General features: G+C 46.5%; 10 protein-coding genes across 10 annotated transcripts; 9 read left to right on the top strand and 1 right to left on the bottom strand.

The window, feature by feature from the left end:
• Positions 1-188: 188 nt before the first annotated feature.
• CDC73 (Cdc73p) lies at positions 189-1,262 on the top strand (the record flags this gene model as incomplete). Its single annotated transcript, XM_020213553.1, has 1 exon — positions 189-1,262. The coding sequence occupies one exon, from the start codon at positions 189-191 to the stop codon at positions 1,260-1,262; it is 1,074 nt and encodes a 357-aa protein (XP_020072380.1).
• Positions 1,263-1,505: 243 nt separating this feature from the next.
• On the top strand, positions 1,506-3,347 carry MDM31 (Mdm31p; the record flags this gene model as incomplete). The annotated part of the gene is made up of 2 exons (XM_020217471.1): positions 1,506-1,583; positions 1,612-3,347. The coding sequence occupies 2 exons, from the start codon at positions 1,506-1,508 to the stop codon at positions 3,223-3,225; spliced, it is 1,692 nt and encodes a 563-aa protein (XP_020072379.1). The 3' UTR covers positions 3,226-3,347.
• A 177-nt stretch (positions 3,348-3,524) lies between these two features.
• Positions 3,525-4,921, top strand: CYBJADRAFT_188471 (uncharacterized protein). Its single transcript, XM_020217304.1, has 2 exons — positions 3,525-3,673; positions 3,726-4,921. Exons 1-2 carry the CDS (start codon positions 3,565-3,567, stop codon positions 4,790-4,792), a joined length of 1,176 nt encoding a protein of 391 aa, XP_020072378.1. The 5' UTR covers positions 3,525-3,564; the 3' UTR covers positions 4,793-4,921.
• Positions 4,922-4,967: 46 nt separating this feature from the next.
• Positions 4,968-5,391, bottom strand: CYBJADRAFT_166086 (uncharacterized protein). The gene has a single exon (XM_020214347.1). It carries the CDS (start codon positions 5,218-5,220, stop codon positions 5,017-5,019), a length of 204 nt encoding a protein of 67 aa, XP_020072377.1. The 5' UTR covers positions 5,221-5,391; the 3' UTR covers positions 4,968-5,016.
• Positions 5,072-8,657, top strand: NMD5 (Nmd5p). Its single transcript, XM_020214346.1, has one exon. It carries the CDS (start codon positions 5,558-5,560, stop codon positions 8,609-8,611), a length of 3,054 nt encoding a protein of 1,017 aa, XP_020072376.1. The 5' UTR covers positions 5,072-5,557; the 3' UTR covers positions 8,612-8,657.
• Positions 8,658-8,938: 281 nt separating this feature from the next.
• Positions 8,939-10,579, top strand: UTP9 (Utp9p; the record flags this gene model as incomplete). Its single annotated transcript, XM_020213552.1, has 1 exon — positions 8,939-10,579. The coding sequence occupies one exon, from the start codon at positions 8,939-8,941 to the stop codon at positions 10,577-10,579; it is 1,641 nt and encodes a 546-aa protein (XP_020072375.1).
• A 422-nt stretch (positions 10,580-11,001) lies between these two features.
• XPT1 (xanthine phosphoribosyltransferase) lies at positions 11,002-11,622 on the top strand (the record flags this gene model as incomplete). Its single annotated transcript, XM_020216798.1, has 1 exon — positions 11,002-11,622. The coding sequence occupies one exon, from the start codon at positions 11,002-11,004 to the stop codon at positions 11,620-11,622; it is 621 nt and encodes a 206-aa protein (XP_020072374.1).
• Positions 11,623-14,311: 2,689 nt separating this feature from the next.
• Positions 14,312-15,208, top strand: CYBJADRAFT_45414 (uncharacterized protein). Its single transcript, XM_020217711.1, has 2 exons — positions 14,312-14,600; positions 14,652-15,208. The coding sequence occupies exons 1-2, from the start codon at positions 14,495-14,497 to the stop codon at positions 15,098-15,100; spliced, it is 555 nt and encodes a 184-aa protein (XP_020072373.1). The 5' UTR covers positions 14,312-14,494; the 3' UTR covers positions 15,101-15,208.
• Positions 15,209-15,316: 108 nt separating this feature from the next.
• CYBJADRAFT_166082 (Zn(II)2Cys6 transcription factor domain-containing protein) lies at positions 15,317-15,740 on the top strand (the record flags this gene model as incomplete). Its single annotated transcript, XM_020214345.1, has 1 exon — positions 15,317-15,740. A coding segment is annotated over one exon (424 nt), but the record flags the coding sequence as incomplete, so codon positions are not given.
• A 2,152-nt stretch (positions 15,741-17,892) lies between these two features.
• CYBJADRAFT_45304 (uncharacterized protein) lies at positions 17,893-20,611 on the top strand. Its single transcript, XM_020217709.1, has one exon. It carries the CDS (start codon positions 18,036-18,038, stop codon positions 20,283-20,285), a length of 2,250 nt encoding a protein of 749 aa, XP_020072371.1. The 5' UTR covers positions 17,893-18,035; the 3' UTR covers positions 20,286-20,611.
• The last annotated feature ends 1,463 nt before the right edge of the window (positions 20,612-22,074 follow it).

Genomic DNA, 22,074 nt, shown 5'->3' with positions numbered 1-22,074 from the left:
TTTGTCTGTCTGCTTGCCCGTGTGCCTGTCCGTCTGGCTCTAGGTGGAAGTTCCCACTGGGCCAAAGTGCGAAATGGGCAGAAAATTTCATCAACATCATCAACAAACAACAACAACGACAACAACAACATCAACATCAACAACGACAACGACAATTGGCCGAAGAACAGAAGCCAAAGTACCCAGCAATGACTGATGCATTGAGCCTACTGAAATCCCACTTGGACAGTGCGCACCTCGTTGACGGGGATGGCGATACCGCTGACTTCACAAAGGCCACTGGACTATCGCTCGGAGGAGCCATAACACCATTGGACACGGTGACGACCTACTTTGTCCAAGGTAAGGGCATCTCACTTCGGGAGTGCTTCTTCGCATGGACCAACAGACAGCTCTCGCGTACCGACTTCCTGGAGAAAGCTGAGCAGTGTGGCGTGAACGCCCTGGGATTCCTACAGAGATCTGATCTTTGCTCGTGGTTGCAAGGCGATAAACCAGAATTCGAATTCAGCGAGCGTGGCGAAGAGGAGGTCACGAGCTCCAAGGAGCACGCAGCTGTCGAAGACAGCTCTCTGCTCACTGCAGTCCTATCGCACGAGCGCCAGCTGCTGGATCACAATACCTCGTTGAGAGGCACCAAAGTGGTTGATTTCACGAACGTGGCCGAGTCGTGCAAGAGGAACTATCTACAGCCACCAAAGGACAAGCGCAAGCAAGCCACGTCGCTGGCGTCCTCCACTGGACCCCATGCTAAGCGTCATAAGCGTCCACAGAACCCAATCTTCCTCATCTCGCCCTCTGCGTCTGCCGTGTTGACCATGAGCAATATCAAGTCATTCTTGGAGAAGGGCCTCTACATCAACCCACAAACCACTGACCCAGAGCAGCAACAGCTGCTCTCAAGCTCAGACATAGCCATGGTCACACACACGTTCCCTAAGATCGGCAGAGTCACCTTCATGTGCGTTGATAACACGGACAAGTTCAGCAAAGAGGAGCACTGGGACAGAACCATGGCCGTGTTCACCACTGGACAGAAGTGGCAGTTCAAGAACTACAAGTGGTCGGACCCAACAGAGCTCTTCCAAAGAGTAAAAGGCTACTACTTCCACTTCGACAAGGATCCAATCCCACAGACCTGCAATGACTGGAACGTGGAGAAGGTTGGCCTGGACAAGCACAAGAGGTTCAAGGACGCTGTGGTCTTGAACCATTTCTGGGATAGCATCGAGCGCGTGATGATATCGAAGGGATGGGAGTAGATTGTATAGCGTAGTGTATATACACAATTGTGTTACATTAGAACCGGCCTACGTGTGTAGCTCCTTTGTACTGACGGCCTGGCTGGCTGCCTACACTTGCTCCCCCATGTGTGCTCCTGCTACACGGGTTAAAGCCCGAGAGCGGTGTGAAAAACTTCACCTCATCACTCCATCTCGTGCTGGAAGGACCAAGGGAAGGGAGAAAGAGATAGCGATGCTCCGGCTGTGTTGTCCAGTGAATCGATGCCTCCCTGGGCGAGTGTCGATGCCCCTGAGGGCGCTGAGCTCACTCTGTGCGCAGCCGCCTGGGCTTCAGCACAGGTCAGCGTTGCTACTGAGCTCATCGCAGCAACATCAACATCAACAGCGGCAAAGGAGGTTTCTCCACCACGAGCCGCTGAAGGATAGGCCAAGGACCAAGGAGGAGTGGCTGTCACGGACGGATTCTCTATGGCAAAGGCTGCGGATCAGGACCAAGTGGGTACTGAAGAGGTCCATGAGGCCGTTCAACGTGGATGACTTCTCTGCGTTCTTCTCCTGGATAATGATGGGCAACGTGCTGCTGATTGTGTTTGGTACGACGGCGTTTGCCTCGCTGGTGATACTACTGATGAACACTGTGTTGGCACAGGAGCTTGTTGCCAGTAAATTGGGCAACTTGATAACGAGGAACTCAGGGATGACGGTGATCTTTGAAAGCGCCATCGTGCCTGACTGGCGTGACGGGAAGATCTCGTTCAACAAGTGCTTTGTCTCCAAAAGACCCAAGAATAAGGACCCTGGTGTTGCCAAGGGCTCCCAGGCCATAGCCATTGAAAGGGCATCGAGAACTGATGAAAATGATGAATTCTATGACGATGGGAACTACACACAGTTTGACCTCACCATCGACCAAGTGAATGTGTCGTTGTCACTAAGCAAATTCCTTAACGGTCGAGGTATAGTCCATGAACTGGATATTCATGGAGTAAGAGGTATCGTGGACCGTACCCATGTTCATTGGGATCCAGATGACGATGCAAGAAACTACAAAAACGTGAAGAGACCCGGTGATTTCGAATTTGAAAACTTCAAGATGACCGATGTGCTGTTCACATTAGCACAGCCAGACGGGTTCAGACCTTTCAACGTTAGTATATTTAACTGTGAATTGCCTATACTGAGGAAGCACTGGCTTTTCTACGATTTCTTGAACGCTACGAACGTATCTGGCTCGTACGACGACTCGTTGTTCACAATTCATAAGAGACAAAGAGCAAACGATTTTGGAGACGATCCTAACCTGAAGAACTCTCCGTGGAAACGTGTCACCAGGTGCCGTGTCGACTCCTTGAAGGTTGATCATTTAAACGCCGGGATGGAAGGGCCGTTTGGCTGGATAACAAGCGGTGAGGTTGATATGATTGGTGACATCATGGTGCCAGAAGATGAGACGATAAACGTTACAGAGATATTACAATCCATTGGAGATTCTCTAGCCAAGGAGGCGAGACGGGCAAGAATACTATCGCCAAAGAAGAACAGGTCAGAAGCGAACACGCTCAAGAATGAGCTTGACGAGGAAGAAAAGACGCCAGCAAACCACGAATATGAGCCTTCGAAGTATTTCGTTATGGATTTACAAATCAAGCTTAATAACGTCAAGGCTGCAGTGCCAATCTTCACCAATGAACTGTCCTATGTGAATAATGCACTGATCAGACCAATCGTTGGTTATATCAACTCAAGGAAGACCTACATCCCCGTGAACTGCAGAATCGTCAAAAAGGTTGAAGATTTTGAAGGCTCGTGGACCGTCTACGATTCCCTATTGATGGACGACATGTCCATTGAGGTCTATGACGCCTTTGCCCTCTACGTTGCCAATGAAGAGGTTAGAACTTTGAGGATGAAGAGGGTTGCATTTTGGAGCTTGCAGGCACTGATTCAACTGCTGTTGATGAGCTTGGGGGCAATTGCATAGCCTCTCCATTTTCTCCTTCGCGTTCAAACATCGCCCATATCAATGACTTATGAATAACCATATGGCCTGTCCATTTTATATGTATATACAGCAAACTTTTAACGAATATTATCCAATGATGCTTTGCACTGTTGTACGTGGGAGAAGATGGCGATGAGGTGTGATGAGAACATCCGGACATTATTCACACCTGGACACCAACACACCCGCACACCATTTACACCCGCACACCCTCAATGTTTACCTGCACACGCAACCGCTATGGAGCATCCAAGCACTCAACTGATCAACAGTCTCGTACAGTTTGTTGTTGTAGAACTCTTGAGATAGCGACATAGTATGCTTCTAATTGGAATTTTTGGAGTGCTGATCACCACTCTTCTGGTCCCACTGCTAATGGGAGTGACTGATATGGATCATTTAGTACACTCGTTGGGATCACAGCTACGTATGTCTTGTGTGTCTATAATGACCGTTATAGGATACTAACGTTGATACAGAACGCTTCATTGGTCCTTCTGATGACATAGTGCACGATAAGATAGCGGTTGCACACACACCATTGAACCTGACACACATCAGCGTGCTTGACCCTATGTATTCCCATGGTCTGGGGAGAAAGGATCTTATACATCAGGTTGAAAGCCTCGTCCAGGGTGTCGAGGAGAAGTTAGAGTCACGGCTTTCGCAGTGTGTAGCGCAATTTCTTCCCGAGAGTATGGCGTGTAAGATACATTCAGTGGCCGATGCGTGGAAGCAGCAGAGGCTCTACTCGGTATACAAAGACTATGAAGCTCTATTCAAGGCACTGGCTTTATCTGCCATGGGACTACTCATGTTGAAGATCCTCAACTTGTTATTGACGTTGATTGTACCTAAAAGGGAACACTTGGAGGAGGTTGAAACCCCACCCGTAATTGACAAGAGATACACTGATTTTGAAACTTTCCCTGTATGTACAGGCAAAGGTAAAGGAGATGCCGAGGAGTTTCTCATGTTGAACAGTTATAAGGATAACAACATTGAGCTACCATCGTATGGCACTGAAGATCTTTCCATACTGGGTGGTTCGACGCCTATCAAGAGTTCAAGCATTCCAGTGGAAGTTGAGATAGTAGGATGTGGTGATACTGGGGTTCCAGTACACATCTCAGAGTCTGAGAGTGAGGGAGAAGAAGAAGAAGAAGATGATGATGATGATGATGGTGAACAGCGAGACATAAGCCAAGAACAAGGACAGAGGAGTAACGCAACGCAACCAATATTGTCTTTGAGCTCCTTTGAAAAAGTTGAAGCACAGAACGATGATTTGGCGATGGAGCTAAATAGGGCCAGATCGCTAACTCCAACGAGGATCGATTCAGGCCGCAAGGGAACCACAGAGCTATCACCGTCTAGGAAGCTGGTCTATAAGAAGTCCTCTTCAATACTCACTGCGTTCCCCAAGGTAACAAGTGAAACCACCGTTGGCGACGTCACCCATGAAACTGTCTATTCGCAAGGATTTAGCAGCAGTGGCAGCGGAGACTCAAGCCCAGCGCCTTCGAAACCCGGCTCACATGCGTAAGATCAGCACAAACAGTGCTAAATAGCTCAATACAGTGATGGAGCTCATCAGCAGGACGATGTTGCCACTCGTCTTGTAGTATAACGTTTGCGTGGTCTCTGCGTAGTAATCCTTCATCTGGTTAGATCTATGGACTGAAATAGCAAATATCAGAAACCCGTAGACCGTGAACACCGTAGCAATCGGTAGGAACTCCTTTGAAAAGACCTTTGTTATCATTATAGCTATAAAGCAGCGTCAGTAACAGTGCTGAGGAGCAAACTACAGGCAGAGAGAGAGTAAGACATACCAAAAATCATCACCGCAATGGAAGCTCTCATGTAGGACCCATCGTAGGTCCTTTGGTGTGCTCTGATATCCAATTGGCGCCCGTTACCAAGCGTGACGAACACAGAAGGTGCTCTCTGTCTTTCTTCACCGTGCTCCATGGCTGATTATGGCGACTCCGTGGAGGAGGAACCAGGAGCTGAGCGTTAGAAGGAGATCATGGGCTCCTCTACGCTCCCTTCCCCGTCCACAGTCCCCCGTCCACAGTTCCCCTTCCCCAGTGTGGCTTTCCTGTGCTTCCCCTAACGAGCGTGCCTGTTTTCCCTGCCTGTGCTGTCTGTGCTGTCTACGCTGCCTACGCTGCCCGCGTGCTCAGGTTTTCCCATCAACACGCAGAAGGACAGACAGACAGGGAGGGAAAAATTTTTGCAACAGGCCCGATGAGCACGCTGTTTGCACCACGATCAAAGCATCATCACGCCTGGACTCACGAGCCAAATGAATGCGAACGCCCTTCTCGAGTGCTTTGGTGCTACGCTGAGCCCAGATCAGCAAGTGAGACAGCACGCGGAGTCCCAATTGCAACAGGCTGCTACGTCGTTGGGGTTCCTGGGAGCATGCTTGGATATCATCTCAGCCAACGACTCTGTGCCGTCGCCAGTGAAGGCTGCTGCTGCTGTGTTCTTCAAGAACAGGATCAAACGCCACTGGGATAGAGAGGAAGGCGGTGTGGACCCGGATGAGAAGCCTTACATCAGAGAACGTCTCTTGCCGGCGTTGGTGAACGCTGACCACTTCCTGAAGAGACAACTGATCCCGGTTCTGGAGACGATAGTGTCGAGCGATTATCCCTCTCAGTGGCCTACGCTGGTTGATGAGGCGCTTAAGCTGCTGTACGCCGGTGATCTGAACTCTGCCTACACTGGGCTCTTGGTGTTTGCCAAAGTGGCATCCACGTACAGATGGACCCGTAACGCTGAACGACCAGCGCTGGACATCCTGATCAATCAGCACTTCCCGACGCTTCTGTCCGTGGCGGATACGCTGCTGAAGGAGGATTCGTTGGAGGCCGGAGAGATGACGGTGCTGCTGCTCAAGACGTACAAGTACGTCACCTATCACGACCTCCCAGGCCCTCTGCAGTCGTTGGAGGCGATTCAGAATTGGGGGAACTTCCACGTTGCGGTGCTGAACAAGCCCTTGCCTGCTGAACTGGCCAATGTTGAACCAAACGAGCGGAAGCTGTACCCATGGGTGAAGACAAAGAAATGGGCTTCCGCTAATCTGTACCGTCTGTTTGAAAGATACGGCTCACAGTCATTGTCCAAGAATTTCCAATATGACTCTTTCAAGGAGATCTACGGCAAGGAGTTCGTGCCCCAGTTGTTGAACTTATACTTGACACAGATTGATCAGTGGTGTTCTAATCAACTGTGGATGAGTGAAGAGCAGATCTATTACATTCTGAGCTTCTTGGAGAGATCCATTTCAGAAAAGCACACCTGGGAGCTGTTGAAACCTCATGTCCAGCTGCTCGTTTCCCACTTTATCTTCAAACTGCTGTGTCCCTCTGACGAAACATTGGAGATGTTTGAAGACGATCCGGAGGATTACATCCATACAAGATTGGATATCTTTGACGATAGTAACGCTTCTGATTTGGCAGGTATCTCATTGCTGATGACATTGACTAGAAAGAAGAAGAAATCCACTTTGGAGCCTATCTTACAGTTTGCATTTGGCCAGTTGAACCAGCTAAAGGACCCTTCAACTCAATCCTTGGAGGATGCTAAGAAATTGGAAGGTTCGATGCGTCTTGTTGGTGCCTTGGTGGACCACCTTGCCAATGAAAAGTCACCATACTATGCGCAGATGGAAACCCTGTTACAACAATTTGTCCTACCACATTTTGAGTCAAAATTTGCATTTATCAAGGCTAGAACTTGTGATCTCATATCCAAGTTCTCCGATATCCCATTGCAACAGGAGGCTACATTGAACTGCATCTATCGTGGAATCATGTCTTGTTTTGAAGACTCGCATCTACCAGTGCAATTGGAAGCTGCTCTGGCTATCCAATCCTTTGTTAGAGTACCACAATTTCAAGAGGCACTCTCTGAAGTCATTGTTATCACCATGCAAAAGCTTTTGCAACTTTCCAACACAATTGACGTTGAAGCTGTATCTCAGGTCATGCAAGAAATCGTTGAAATCTTTAGCGAACAACTACAACCATTTGGAGTTGATTTGATGACAAACTTGGTTGGTCAATTCATGAAACTGGTTCGTGAGTTGCACGAAGCTGCTCAGGTTGAAGTCGATGACTTTGACGGTTCATACGATGATCTGATGGAGAAGCAAATGGCTGCATTGGGTCTCTTAAACACGATGATCACCGTTCTTTTGTCATTTGAAAGTTCTGCAGACATTGTGTTCAAATTGGAGGAGACCTTCTACCCAGCAGTGGAGTTTGTCTTTGTTAATTCTGAAGAGGACTTCTTCCGTGAGGTTTGTGAATTGATAGAGAACTCGACATTCCTGACACGTCAAATCTCTCCAGTTGCATGGAAGATCTTTGAGATCATCATGCAAGCCCTTGTCGATAGCACTGCAATCATCTACTTGGAGGACATCATGCCAGCCTTGAACAACTTTTTATGCTTCGGCTCACAGCAGATCAAGAACAACCTTCAGTATGCGAAGGCTTTACTGGAGTTGTTCAAACGTGTTATCTGTGATGAAGAGGATTCATTGGATTTCTATGCACTTGGTGGTGAGATTGCCCAAAAGTTGGTCTTGACCTTGGGCCCAAACTCAGAACCATATCTTGCTGAGATTCTTGCGTTGACAATCAACAGTATTGTCTCAATGAAAGAGATGTCAAAGATCTATGCCATTAACATGATGAACGTCATAGTTTCAGGGTTTGTCTACCATACCAAGGCCACTTTGACTGCCTTGGGAAACTCCAAGTTCCTGTTGCCATTTTTCAACCTGTGGTTCCAGTACATTCCAAAGCTCACTAGAGTCTTTGACATGAAGCTCTCCATCCTGGGTATTCTCAGTCTCATTTCCCTATCTGTGGAGGAATTGAGACACTACCAAGTTGAGACACTTGCACCACAGCTCGGGTTGAACTTGTCGTTGCTAATGTATAAGATTCCAGATGCAATCAACGACTTGGCCAAGCGCAGAAAGGAGTACGAATCCACTGGTGATGACCTGGGCGAATTCGTCGAGTACGAAGACGTTGATGATGAATGGGTGAATGAGGATGACGACGACAATGACACTGGCTCAGTGGGAGACGGATACATGCAGTTCTTACAGCAGGAAGCTGAAAAGCTGAAATCCACCGGCTTCTTCGACACCGACGACGACGATTTACCAGAGGACCCACTGGCCCACGATATCTTGGAGGAGATCAACGTCTTCTCCACCTGTAAAGATGTACTGTTATCATCTCAGGGTGACACCGAAAAGACCCAATTCGTCTTTGGCCAGTTGAACGACGATCAAAAGAGCATTCTTAAAGATATTGTTGATCTATAGAGAAGAATAGAATAAACAAATGAGCTGTATCTGGTATTGCACAGTGAGAGTATATGTAGTCACGTAACCGCAGCAACGGAGATAGGGTCGGTTTCCCTTTTCGGCCTTTTTTTGTGTGTTTTTTAGGCGGTGTCGTAGAGCTCATCGCTTTTGTTACCCTACCGAAGCCCCGGGGCCGTTTAAAATTTTCCCGCGAGCTGAGAGATGAGGAAACTTTTCAGCTCTGCGATATTATTCACTTTTTGGTAGTGTAAAGAGTATTAAACCCGGCTCTTGGTGCTTTCTTTGCAGTGTTGTTTATCCTGGAATCGACTGTTGTGACCAATCATGAAGACAGCTATAGCAAAAGTGGATTCTACCGGTGCGTACTACGCTGCGCTGGTGGCTAGACAGGGAAAGACAGAGGTACAAATATACCCATTGCAGAACGATGCTGACAAGGGCGTCTCGGTGTGTAACTCGTTAGCTAGTGTCTTTGTGCTTGAGTCCGAAGACGATGTGCTGTCGTTGGAGTGGGTCACGACTGGGGAAGTCTCTAATGGCAAGAGATCTAAGAGAAGACAGTCCAACGGCGCTGTCTCTGGTTCCAGCTCCAGCAGCTATCTTGCGTGTGTATTGAAAAGTGGTCGGATCAAGGTGTTTTCTCCATTCCAGGATCATTCAATCTCTGAATTTGAAGCTGGCTCTCCTATAGTGGCCTCATGCTCGTCCAGGTCGTACTTGTGGGTGTCCACTGATTCGGAGATTATTGGCTTTGACGTTAACAGTGGTAAGCCAAAGAACACCGTGAAATATCCAAAGGCTGTGACCCAGGTGACAAGTATTGCTACTGTTGATGGAGGTGATGAGCAACTATTTGTTGTCCTTGGTGAGAAGAGTTACTTGGTGAACAAGGCTGGAGAACTTGTCCATACCTTTGAAGTGAGCAAAGCTTCAAGCTCAGTGCTTCTTGACAACAGTGCCACCATTGCAATCTCAAAAGGTGAAGACGTTATTCTTTTCAAAGGCAACAACTTCACTGAGACTAATACGCTATCATTAAACTCTCAAATCAAGACACTGCATTACATAAACGATACAACCATCGCTGCACTTTTAAAGACAGGTGCCATTACGATTGTGAATTTAGCAGCGCAATCATCAAGTGCCATCTCATCCAACAACAAAAAGATCCCATTAAACTTGGTGTTTTACCAGGCTGGTGATGTGTTTGTATCTTACACGGGGGTTGTTCCTGAGTTCCAAGGCTTCAAGCTTGATTCATGTACCGAAAACATCACAATTGATGTCAAACAAGCCACGAAACAATCCAAGGTCAAGAAGATAACGGAACCTATCGTCTTTGAACTAAAAGCTGTTGAAGAATACAACGTGCGAGAATCCAAACTCGTCACTCTGATTCAAGACTCAATCGATAACGTCGAAGAACTTTTCCGCGTCTTGATCAGTAATGACAGCGAGGACAAGATGGGATACGTTTCATCTGCAATCTCTCCAGAGATCGCCGTTCAGGTATTTGACGTTTTGTCTGCCAGGGTGCAGTGTGACCCTAGTGAGTCTTCAATTCTAAACACATGGCTGAAATGGATACTTGTGAACCACTCCTCAGTCATTAATTCACAGGCAAATCTCAAGCCACTAAACGGTGCCTTAAAGAAAGGTCTTAAACAGTTGCCTGATCTTTTGGCACTTCAAGGAAGACTGGAACTGTTGAGATCGCAACTCGTGCTCAGAGAGCAGATCTCCAAACGTGCCGAGGAAAACGCCATTGCCAGTAAGCAACAAAACCACAGAGATGCTATATCCCAAGCAGAAGAGTCCATTGTATACGTAAATGGTGAGAACGATGAGGCCGACGACGACGTTCTCGAGGCTGCAGGAAACACTGAGAGTGAACAGGAGAGCGAGGATGTCCAGGCAGAGGACGAAGACGTCCACAGTGAAGATGACGATGGTGAACAAGAGTAAATAGACACCAAAAGATAGGGAAATGGTTCTAGCATCTCCAGCTTCTGTTCGTAGCTCATCTCTCATGTAGAATCGACAGCTGTTGCTTGACGCAAACTGGTACACACGCTCATAACGCTCCTTCCAAATCGAGCCGTTTCACTGGGTTCCAAGCCGTAAAGGCAAATGTTTGATGGAGGGCATCACAAAGCAGGCATACCACTGTGAGCTGAACATACAAACAAGAGATTGTATGCCAATTAGCTCCTATGATTCTCATCCCAATCCCAGATTTAACGTGTGCATCGCACAGATGAAATTTTTATATGCATGGAGGGGCTCCATCGAAGTGTCAAAAATTTTTCACTCATCGCAACTTTTCTTCTGCTGTCCATTGTCATCTGAAGGAACCAAGCAGTAACGGTATAACGTCCTTTATAGCCATGTCTGAAGAACCGGAGAAGCTCTACTTCTCATACAACCACATCCACAAGCTGTGTAAGGAATCTGCTGAAAAGATTAAGCAGTTCAAGCCAGACATCATCATCTCCATTGGTGGTGGTGGTAACATCCCATCCCGTATTCTTAGAACCTTTTTGAAGGAGAAGGGCCACAAGAACATCCCAATCCAGGTCATTGGTCTCAGTCTTTACGAGAACCTGGGAGATGAAGACGACGATACTCAGATCGGTAAGGAGGTTGTCAGAACACAGTGGCTTGACTTTGGTGCGCTCAATGAGCACTTTGACTCTCTGATCGGCAAGAACATCTTGATCGTTGATGAAGTCGACGATACCAGAACTACTTTGCACTATGCTGTTTCTGAGCTTGAAAAGGATGTTCAGCAACAGGCCAGCAAGCTCGGTAGAACGGAAAAGACAAACTTTGCAATCTTTGTGCTTCACAACAAGGATAAGCCAAAGAAGGCCGACTTACCTACTGATATCATCCAAGATCGTTATTACGCAGCAAGAACTTTGCCGGATAAATGGTTATGTTATCCATGGGATGCTGATGACATTGACGACCATACTGAAAAGGCCATCGCTCAAGGTTACAACTAAAGAGCGTTGGTTAGGCTGATCACAGTAGAGCACATACATACAGAAAAGGGCATCTTCATACGATGTTATCCGTGTTTCATTTTCTTTGTACACTGTAAAATACACTCAACCAAGGTTGCTTTGAAGTTCGACAAACTGTTGTGCCTGGGCTCGTAACATATCCTTCAGGTCTTGGACGTCTGCTTTCAACTCTTCAACTTGTTCTGTCTTTTCTCCGAGAATAACAAGAACTTCCTCATTGCGTGTGCTCGAATGGCTCAATTCGGTCTCTAATTCAGCAATGCGTTGCTTATACTCTTGAACTTGTTCATTCTCCTTCATCAGCGTTACAATCTCCTCATTGGCTGATTTCTTCTCGTTGGATAACTTGTGAACTTCCTCCTTCATCGTGGATAGTTCGGTCTGCAAACGACGCACCTGGAAACTCATCTTACTCAATAGCTGAACATTAGAACCTCCACCTATGGCCGAAGACGAGTTCTTGAAAGAACCCTCGTTAAAAGTTGACTCTGCTTCATCATCCATTTCAATATCATCCAAATCCTCCTGTTCATCGAAATATCCCAATGGAGCAATTGAAGTCTTTCTACTCTGTAAAGGAGTAGTGGAGGACTCGCCGAAGCTCACGTCTCGTGTTTCCCAGCTGCCACCACGATTCAATCTAAGAGATGAGGTTGATCTATTTTTGGAGAAGTTTGGAGAGGCAAACGTTATCGGTGTTCCTTGAGATTCTGGGAGTAACAAATGCTGAGGTTGCACTTGTTCTTGTATTTGTACCTGACGTTCCAGGCTTTGAATCTTGTATTCAAGTGCCGCCTTCTCCTTATTTTGATTGATTTGTAACTCCTCCAAAGTTTCCTGGGTCTCGCTCAAAGATTTGGAAGCACTCTGGAGTTGAGTTGACATTTTACCGTGATCAATGCTCAATTTGGATAGCTTAGTTGATAAAGAATTAATTTCATTGGACTTCTCCTCCAAGGTCTTTGTCAATATATTTGACTTTTGCTCAACTTCAGATAAGTCAGAAGCTAGAGAGGCATTTTCATTCTCCAACGTGCTTATCTTATTCATCAACGCAGCCTCGATACTTTGCCAATTCTCTGTTGCAGATGTATACTGCTTTTGTAGTACATCGTGTTGTCGTAATAGTCTAACGTAGCTCTCGTCGTTCTTTGAAGTTGAAGTCTGGGCCTTTTCTGCCTGGAATCTAAGTTGCTCAATCTTTTCTTCAAGTCTAGAGATTTCATTTTGATGTTCGTTTTTCGAATTCGACAACTTTTGTTTCTCGCTATCTATCTGTCTCTTCAACCCAGTTATATCCTCGTTGAATTTGTTCTTCTCCAGGATCAAAGTCTCAGAGAGTTCTTCAACTTGTAGGGACAATTGCTTCGTTCTGCTGATTTCATCTGCCAGCGCTGATTGTTCTGATTCTAATTGCTTCTGCAAGGCTCTTGACTTGAGTGAAGATTGCTTCTCTTCAAATTGTGCTTTCGTCAGAGACTCCTTTAGGGTATTTCTTTCGTCCTCTAATTTTTTCACGGTTTCCTTCAGATCACTTATCTGATAGCTGTTTTCCGTCTCTGTGGATTTTAACTGCTTAATGACATTGTTCAGCCTCAACTCCTTCTTTGAAAGGTCTTCACCTTCTTTCAACAACTGTTGAATCTTTGCCTCCTTCTCCTTTAAGAGATGTTCTGATACAGAGGTTGAGCTTGACAACGATGGAGTCGAAGATCGCTGAGAGGAAAGAGTCTTCACTTTCTCTTGAAGGCTATGTTTTTCCACTTTCAAGGAGTCGTTCTTGGACTGTAATGAGATGAATTTGTTTTGAACATCGTCAATGAACTTAACCAGTTCATCCTTATCCATGTCTCTGAAGTTTTGTTTGAATGGTGATTCTGACGGCTCTTGGTGTTCATCTTTGATCTCGGTCTTGATAACTTCCAGTTTAGGAGGAGGTGGTGATGGTGACGACAATGGAGAGCGATCCGAGTTTGGTGCCTTGTTTGACGACGCACTCCGCTTGGAAGACTTACCAGCTTTGGCTGCTAGTGCCAATCTTTCCTGTAATGTCAACCTTTTCTTTGGAACAGGTGCAGCTATTGGTTCGGCTTGCTGTGCCTGTTCTGTGGACTTCAAATCCACTTCCTTGGCCTGTTCCTCTCCCTGTTCACCTGCGTGTTCACCTGCCTGTCCCTCTGCCTGTCCCTCTCCCTGTTCACCTGTCTGGTCAGACTGCTTTGTTGTTTCCGTTGGCGGCTCATTGTTCTTCACCACACTACACCCGTCACCCTCAACGTCCACTTCAACAACACCACCAGCATCGTCATTGGCACCGTTTACTCCTTCAGTACCATCGCCATTGACCTCACCAGAAGTGTCGTCGTCCCTTGTTCCAGCAGCCCCAGACGCCTCCTCTGAATCAGCGGAACCAAGTTCAACAGGCTCAACAGGCTTCGCCTGTTGCGCCTGATTGCTATTCTTCTTGCCCTTCTTCTTAGCCATAGCCCTGTAACCAAACCTATCCTGCCCGTGTGCCAATCACAAGTGCGCGCCCTTCTTTATCAGCGGAGGCTTCTATGTGTGTTTGTTCTGTTTACCTGTGTTTTCTCACGGTCCCGCTATAGGAATTTCCTGCTTTTGTGTCCTCGTGTAATTTTCCCTTAAGCCAGGACACCTTTGATCCCCAGCCGCTAACAACATCAGTCGCCGCGAATGCGTCTGCTGCTGGTGTACGGGTGGCTCGGGTCTGAGTTCATTTTCAGCCACCGCGTCCCCAAATCCATCAGCACCCACACACGTCCACAATCCGCAAGCGAAAACGGCAATACACAGCGCATGATGTCACTATGATTTGGAACTATCGAATAGAATGAAGCTTGGGTGCGATAGAGCAGGTCACTGTGCTACGTGCTATATGTGTTGCATGTCTGTTGGCTTTAAGTTCATGCATTCCCAGCTTAAATCTGCCGATAAAGGTGAGTGTCTTTTAAGCTTTGAAATTCGCTGGAGCTGATAAAGAAGACAAGACACGCTTATGAATGCGCCTGGAAAGGCGCATCAAAAGCTAACGTACTGTCGTTCTGAGCCTAATCAGACCACATCAGGCTTGACCCTTATGGTACTTTTTCAGCGCTGCAACTGTGTGTGGGGTGAAGCACTTCTTGTCTGGTTACATCAATCTTATAGAGGGCCCAAGCAAAGATTAGCCCTGTACGCATCAGACATGGCTGTGCATGAGCGAAAATTAACTCCATCTTACGGTTCAATATTTCTTGTCATTACGATGGTGGGCGGGATAGAGTTAATGTCATCTGTCTATATTCTAAACGCTTGCAAGAAGGGGAAGGGGGATATTTTAACGACGTACGTTTACACATGGAGGACTTTGGACAGGCAGGGGAGACAAGCACCTGGACAGAGCGAGACTGAGGAACAGAGGGACAGACAGAGGGACAGAGGACGCGAAAAAAAATGAGGCGCACGTCCCCAACTATATTTAACCCAACAATATCCCACTCTCTCTCCATTCCCTTCCCGCAGGCCTAATAATCATGGCTAATTTCTGATATTATATATATATATTGATTATATATTTCACCAGAGATCGCCCGGCTAATCAAGGAGAGTTAGAGAGGGCACAAGGTGGAAGGCCAACAGTGTATGACCGAGAGTGCGTGTGTTTGTCGTAGTTATGGTTCCCGCTCAGTCGCATCTTCTTCACATACGAAAGAGAAGAAGGGCATGCCTCACATGCACAAACTGCCGGTTCAGAAAGGTTAAGTGCGACCAGAATAAGCCATGCTCAGCGTGCACGAAGAGAGGAATCCCTCCAGAGCTGTGTGTCTATGAACAGCCGGCTCCAGGTGCCAACAGCGGTGAGGGAGACTCCAAGAGGACAAGTGGGCGAAGTGAGCTGTTGGAGTCTGACCAGCGCACGATGGTGCTACTGCTCAACGAAAACAGCAAGTTGAAGAGGGAGCTGGATGCGCTGAAAGCTCAATTGGAAGGTAAAGACGATGGGCCCGTGGATAAGAAGAAGAGGCTCCAGGTGAAGATACCGGATTCCTTGGTTGTTAAGACTGATCGGTTGGCATACTATGGCCCGACGAGCTGGAGGTCAATCATCCTCAACTATGGAAAGGACACGGAAATCGCAGAGAGCGCAGTGGCTTACTTGTCCAATATCAGACGGGAATGGAAGATCAAGATGAATCTGAAGAACATCTCGCCGAAGGAGTATGAAGACATGGAGACTGCCTATCCCGACGTCTTGCTGCGTAACTTGTCGAACTATCTGCCAGAGTTTGACGTTGTGAAGCAGTATCTTGACATCTACGGACAGTCATTCTGGAATCAGTGCATCCCAGTTCTGGACCATAACGTACTGATGAGAGACTTCTTGAAGCTCTTTACAAAGGACCCCACTACCAACAAGTGTGTTATCTCTGTGTATACAAAAAATGCAGACTACGCGAAGATTGCGCTTGTTTTGGCCGTGGTGAAGTATGTCGTGCTGACTTTGAACCTCAGCTCTGATTCAGACCATTTCTCTGACCGTGATCAGTTGATACGCTATGCTCGTTCGTTCCTGAGATTTGGCCGGTATGAGAGCCGTGCAACTCTGCCAGCATTACAGGCGTTGATATTGATACACACATCAATGCCACTTGATCCAATGGATGGCGATGGCGATGGTGCTACAAGTAGTGCAATGTCTTTGAAGAATGCCGTGAATATGGCCCTGGCAATGGGGCTGCACAGAGACGTTGATCGATTGTTCAGTGTTAAAAGTGTAACATACAGAGCAACTTTGAAGAAACTATGGAGGTTCTTGTACTTTAGAGACACTTATGTCTCGTTGCATTTGGGTCTCCCCTTGACCATTGACGATGACGTGGTGCATGAAAACTCATTTGGACAAGCGTCTGATGAGTACGAAGCACAGCTCGTGTTGATGAAGATCATTAGACGTGCTTGTAAACTGTGTACGAAGACAGAAGCAGTATATAAGGACGAATTCCTAGCATTGATTGACGAGCTTCAAAGTTTTGATAATGGGGTGCTTCTTCGGATGTCTGAAGTGTTGAGGTCTTGGAACTCCCTTCCAACTCTTATGAACAACCAAATAGAATTTGGTGGATTGTTACTCAGACTTTCAGGCCTGAATGTCTTGCACATGTTATGGGAAGTACTATCCGAGTATTGCGATCCGGATGATACAGACAGGTATATCTACTCGGTTGGCTGTATGAAGTTTTGCACTCTATCCTTCTTCCAGAACGTTGAGTTCATGTGGAATCTGAACAACATCACGCAGAAACTTGCGGAGGGTAACAACCAAAACGATGTCCATCGTTTGGTTGAGATCTCGACGACAGTGATGGCGATGGCCAAGCCGGTAATTTATCGTTGTTATGCCTCCCTGTTTGCCAATGAAATCAAGTTCTTTGACACCCCACCATTATCTGATTTGCTCTTCAGAAGAATATCGATGGAGGCTGTTGAACGTTTAGATCCATGGGACAAGAACAATCCTTTGGTGCAGTCGATCACCTCGAGTGGTTACTCCAATCAGATCCTGGCACTGGTGTGTAAGTCGCTGCTACACATTCGCAACGAATCGAGATTCCGTGTCTTCAACTTCAGTTTCACACTGTACTGTCTGTTGGCTGGTTACAAGTTTTTCCAGGATATCATTGCAAAGAGAAGGTCAAGTGGTTCCACAAGCCAGGACACTTCGCCAGCTTCAACTGTGGTTTCAGATGTACAACGGAAGCAGTGTTCGCCACAACAGCGACAGCAGACAGTGTCGCCGCTACAGCATCAGCAACAGCATGATCAGATAGTGCCACTGCCCCCGCTTCAACAACAGCAGCAACAGCAACAGGGACCTATCGTTGGTCGAGCCCCACTACAAGAGTTTATGTATTCTGGATCGTCGTCCGCGTCCTCCCAGCCCTTGAATGGATACCAACCAATCCCAGGCAACGTTGTCTATGACTCTGCCAACAAGATTGACCTCTTCGAATGGAGAAACGACGCTGTCGATGAGCTGTTCCGTGAGCTACTTGAAAAGGATGAGCTCATCGATATGTTCCAAGACGGATCCATATATAATGCCTAAAAAGGTGTAATGAACCGACATTGCTCAATAACTAAAACCGCAGGTTCCAGGTGTACTTGGACAATGGCTTTGTTAGTAGGAAATCCGCATCAATGCTTAAAGGGACATACATACACAATTCCGACGCCCGACGCGGACCTTAGCTGTACAACTCTTTCGAGTTGAAATTAGTCATCATTGATCTTTCTTCCTTCCCATAGTGTCGGCACAGAGAGGTCAGAAGGAAGGAGAACAGTGCACAATTCCCGAGCTGGTGAACCGCGTGTACTTTGACTGCATTGAGGTGATGAGTCGTTGTGGCGAAGCGAATGGAGATGGTCAGCCTCGAAAGCGGCGGCAACGGGCTACTCTCACATGCACCAACTGCCGTGTGAGGAAGATCAAGTGTAACCAGGAGAGGCCATGCTCGTCCTGTGTGAAGAGAGGTATACCGAGCCACCTGTGTGTGTATGACAACACCAGGTACCTTGCTGCGTTGGCTAAGTCTCGGCCAAAGGAGCAGGATGAAGCGCCCACTATTGAAGAGATGATGATAGAACTACAAAGTCTGCGGCAAGAATTGGAGTCACTGAGAAGCAAAGGTGGCGGTGAGAACAATGAGGCTCCATTGACACTGCCTGAGTACGTATCCAACAAGGTTGATCGCACTGTGTTTTATGGGCCGACGTGTTGGAGAACGGCCTTAAGGAAGGAGTCCAAGTACGCCGAGGTGCTGGACGATGTGACCACTTTCCTCTCGAACAAGAGGAGAGAATGGAAGATCAAGCACAACTGGAAGAAGAAGCCATATGAGGACTACGTTGCAATGGAAACAGCCTTCCCCGATGTGTTGTTAGGGAACTTGTGCCAATATCTACCGTCTTTCGATAGTATGAAAGACGCTGTGACGATGTTCGGATCATCATTTTGGACCAGATTCATACCTGTTGTAGATGAACAAGACCTACTAAAGGACTTCTTGAGGATCTTTGGTAAGGACTATTCCACAGGTACATGTCGGATAACAATCTCTACTAAATACGTTGACTATGCTAAAATAGCCCTGATAATTGTCGTGTTCAAGCTCATGACATTGACAATGAACCTGAGCTCCTTGAACGATGTGTTCTCTGACTATGACCAGCTCGTGACGTTTGCTCAGAGACTTTTGCGGTTCAGCAAGTCCAACACTAGGGTAACACTACCAGCACTACAGGCAACTTTACTCATGCACGCATTGATGGTGCTTGATCCCTCAGAGGGCAACGGTGGCGATGGTTCAAATGGCTGTTTATTGTTGAAGAGTGCTATAGTCATGGGTATCACCTTGGGATTACACAGGGATGTTGATGACTTATATCCCACGTATACCCCACGTCATAGAATATTGTTGAGATCAATTTGGAGGTACCTCTACAACATGGATACTCTACTCTCATTCGATGTGGGAATACCACCAAGCATTGACGATGGCTCGATACATCCAAACTCATTTGGGAATCTAGATGCAGACACAACCCTCTTATTAGATCTAACGCGATGTATGAGAGAGTGTTGTAAGCTGATGACAAGATCAGACCCGGTATACCCAAGTGAGGTGTTATCTATAATTTCCAGATTTGAGAACTTCAACAACGGCGAACTGAAGCATCTCTCGTCAAATATGGCCAATTCGACGTCAGCACATGCCGTTGTGAACGACATGTCGTCCTTTAACGGTATCATACATCGTGTACTAGCTGTTCACGCTATACATACACTTTTTGAACTCTTACTCGAGGGAGTCCCCATTGATGATCCAAAAAGGACATTTTACCATCTGTCTAGTTTAAAGTACTGTGTCCTGGGTATGACGTATCTCACTGAAATTCTGCTGACTATTAGAGAATTGACTTATGAGGCTCAGCAATTTGGACTGGATGATCTAACTCCAAGGTTGGTGGAGATGACGCTTGCCATTATTGGAGCTTCACAGAGTCTTGTGTGTAGATCATACCTCACTCTTCTATACAACGAACTCCGTACGCTTAACGATGAACGACTTTTTCCAGAGGAATTAAATATAACCCTCGCAGATATGGAGTCGATGGATTGTTCTGACAACTTCAGTCCGTTATCGCAGGCTTTTATGAGTGGAAAGCTCTCGAGGAACTTCCTTGTACTATGGTCTAAGGCCATTCTCTTCCTCCAGCGTAACTCTCCTGGTCGGGTGTTCAGTATGAGCTATTCGTTAATGGGGATGGTCACTGCATACAAGTTCACAAGAAAGTACGTTACTGATATTGATGATGGGAGTCTCATTGAAAACGCCAGCTCCATTCTGGGATCTATATCTTCAAACAATGCAATCATGTCTGAGTCCCCTGGTGCTGATTCGACGAACGAAAACTCATCCTACTTCCAGTTGGCTTCACGATACGGCAGTGCAGTAACTGGGTCTTCGAACTCACCTCCAGATCTATCGGTGTTATCCACAGAGCACGTTGATCTCCTAACCTGGGAGAACGAATATGCTAATGACCTTCTTAATGAGCTTCTGGGTAACGGGATTAATTGAGATTTACTGGTCAATAACCTGTATGTGCGCTCATGTCGGTGTGTACTACCATGGCGAAAACACATGTGCCCTGTGAATGATCTGCGAGTGCTATATGAAGAAGCGGTTTGCTTTTGTTACTACAAATGGGTATCTTCACTTCAAAGCTGTCATCAGGCAACTCCCCCCCCCATCTGTCGAGAATGACTCAGCACAATAATCACCACTGTAATTGACGTATGCAATGTATATAGGCAACTTAACAAGCCACACCCTTATGTTTAATTAGCAGCAATGTTGTAGTCTTCATCAACGATTATTGGTTTCCACCACCTGATGACGTTTTTATGCACGATGGGGTGCAGGGTGCGTTCTCATCCAAAGTACCTCAACAACATTCATCCGGACATCACGTTTACTGATCTATGGTTGAGTGCTAGAATACATCCACACACAAGCTCGTAGATCCATGCTGGGGTTCTGGTATTACCTCTCAGCTGGATATTGTATGATTGGTACGTTCTCTATGGTCGTGTCGTCAATTTTGGTTAATTATTGTGTGTTATAATTTGACAGTGTTGAATTTCTTTGCTGGAGATGGTACTATGTGAATCTTCTAGAAAAATAGCGAGAAAATAAGATACTTGTTATTTAGTGACAAGTCAAATCCTTTAAGTAGTAGTTTAATCAATTAATATCATATCGAGACGATACTGAGCCACACCGATGTATAAAGTAACGCATGCCAATCGTTTCTTTCAATTTGATATCATGATCTTAGGTACATCTTGGCTACTGCACTGGCCAGACACTACAGAGACATGCAAAGATTGCTTAATGATACTTAAAGATCTTAACGGTACACTATTTACACGGGCTGGCGATAAAACCATGGTCCAATCAGATAAACCAACACCAACTTCAAACAATGGGGATCGCTAGCCCACCAAAGTCGTAATATCAGTGTTGACAACAGAACCCAGATCACAATGAACAGCGATTGGCTGGCTCTTGCCCACTTTGCCATATCCGCCTTGTGTGGTGTCTGGATGTGGCAGCTTCCAAGGCATCGAAGCGCATACAAGTTATTGGCCGTTGGAGTGGAACAACAGAGCATTAGACCTATTCAATCACATACCAGCGACGAGACACTATTTACATACACCAGAGGCCAGAGATGAACTCCAGTGATTGTATGTAGAACTAGCTAGAGCTCCCTTCACCAAGCCATGTAGAATGTGCCCCCTAAAACTCCAAGAGCCCATCATGCATGCACTAGAGATGAAATAACATGAGTTCACTATGACAAAGCACAGGAACGTCCAACGATGACTGTGTCTTTATAGCAACTTCAATCATCCTATACACAAACATTACGCACTGAGTAAAGACACTTTCCCCTCTGTATGGCTGGACGTAGCTGGTGTGACTTTTACGTGGTGCTGCCTTAGGTCCCTCTCCAATTGAGCACAGCTGAAACGGCTGCCGAATGACGAGGAATCCAGTAGAAGAAACCACACACACCACATACAATCATTCTCGGCATCCTGGATAATCACTTTATAAGCCCGCAATATTCCCACTGGGGTTTAATTGGAGGCATATTTCCACTATTCCAAAGGTATTCCCTCACAGATACCTCCATCACCACAGGGCTCTTCTCTGTTTGCTCACGTCGTCTTGTTTCCATAGTAACCTCTGAAAACTCAAACACAGGCGGACCGCAAAACAACGGGGCAAAAACCAGCAGAAGAAGACGTAAACAAAGAAACATAAACAAAGAGCACCAACCACTGCTTCGAGCGCTGGA

This window comes from Cyberlindnera jadinii, assembly GCF_001661405.1.
Source record: "Cyberlindnera jadinii NRRL Y-1542 unplaced genomic scaffold CYBJAscaffold_2, whole genome shotgun sequence".
NCBI lineage: Eukaryota > Fungi > Ascomycota > Saccharomycetes > Phaffomycetales > Wickerhamomycetaceae > Williopsis > Williopsis jadinii.
The sequence above is the reverse complement of the archived record's forward strand: the minus strand, read 5'-3'. Positions and strand labels throughout refer to the sequence as shown.

Coding starts and splice junctions, on each gene's coding strand:
- CYBJADRAFT_188471 (XM_020217304.1), top strand. CDS start 3,565: ATGCTTCTAATTGGAATTTTTGGAGTGCTGATCACCACTCTTCTGGTC. Junction 3,674..3,725: donor CTCGTTGGGATCACAGCTAC/GTATGTCTTGTG, acceptor ACGTTGATACAG/AACGCTTCATTGGTCCTTCT.
- CYBJADRAFT_166086 (XM_020214347.1), bottom strand. CDS start 5,220: ATGGAGCACGGTGAAGAAAGACAGAGAGCACCTTCTGTGTTCGTCACG.
- NMD5 (XM_020214346.1), top strand. CDS start 5,558: ATGAATGCGAACGCCCTTCTCGAGTGCTTTGGTGCTACGCTGAGCCCA.
- CYBJADRAFT_45414 (XM_020217711.1), top strand. CDS start 14,495: ATGAAGCTTGGGTGCGATAGAGCAGGTCACTGTGCTACGTGCTATATG. Junction 14,601..14,651: donor GCTTAAATCTGCCGATAAAG/GTGAGTGTCTTT, acceptor AAAGAAGACAAG/ACACGCTTATGAATGCGCCT.
- CYBJADRAFT_45304 (XM_020217709.1), top strand. CDS start 18,036: ATGAGTCGTTGTGGCGAAGCGAATGGAGATGGTCAGCCTCGAAAGCGG.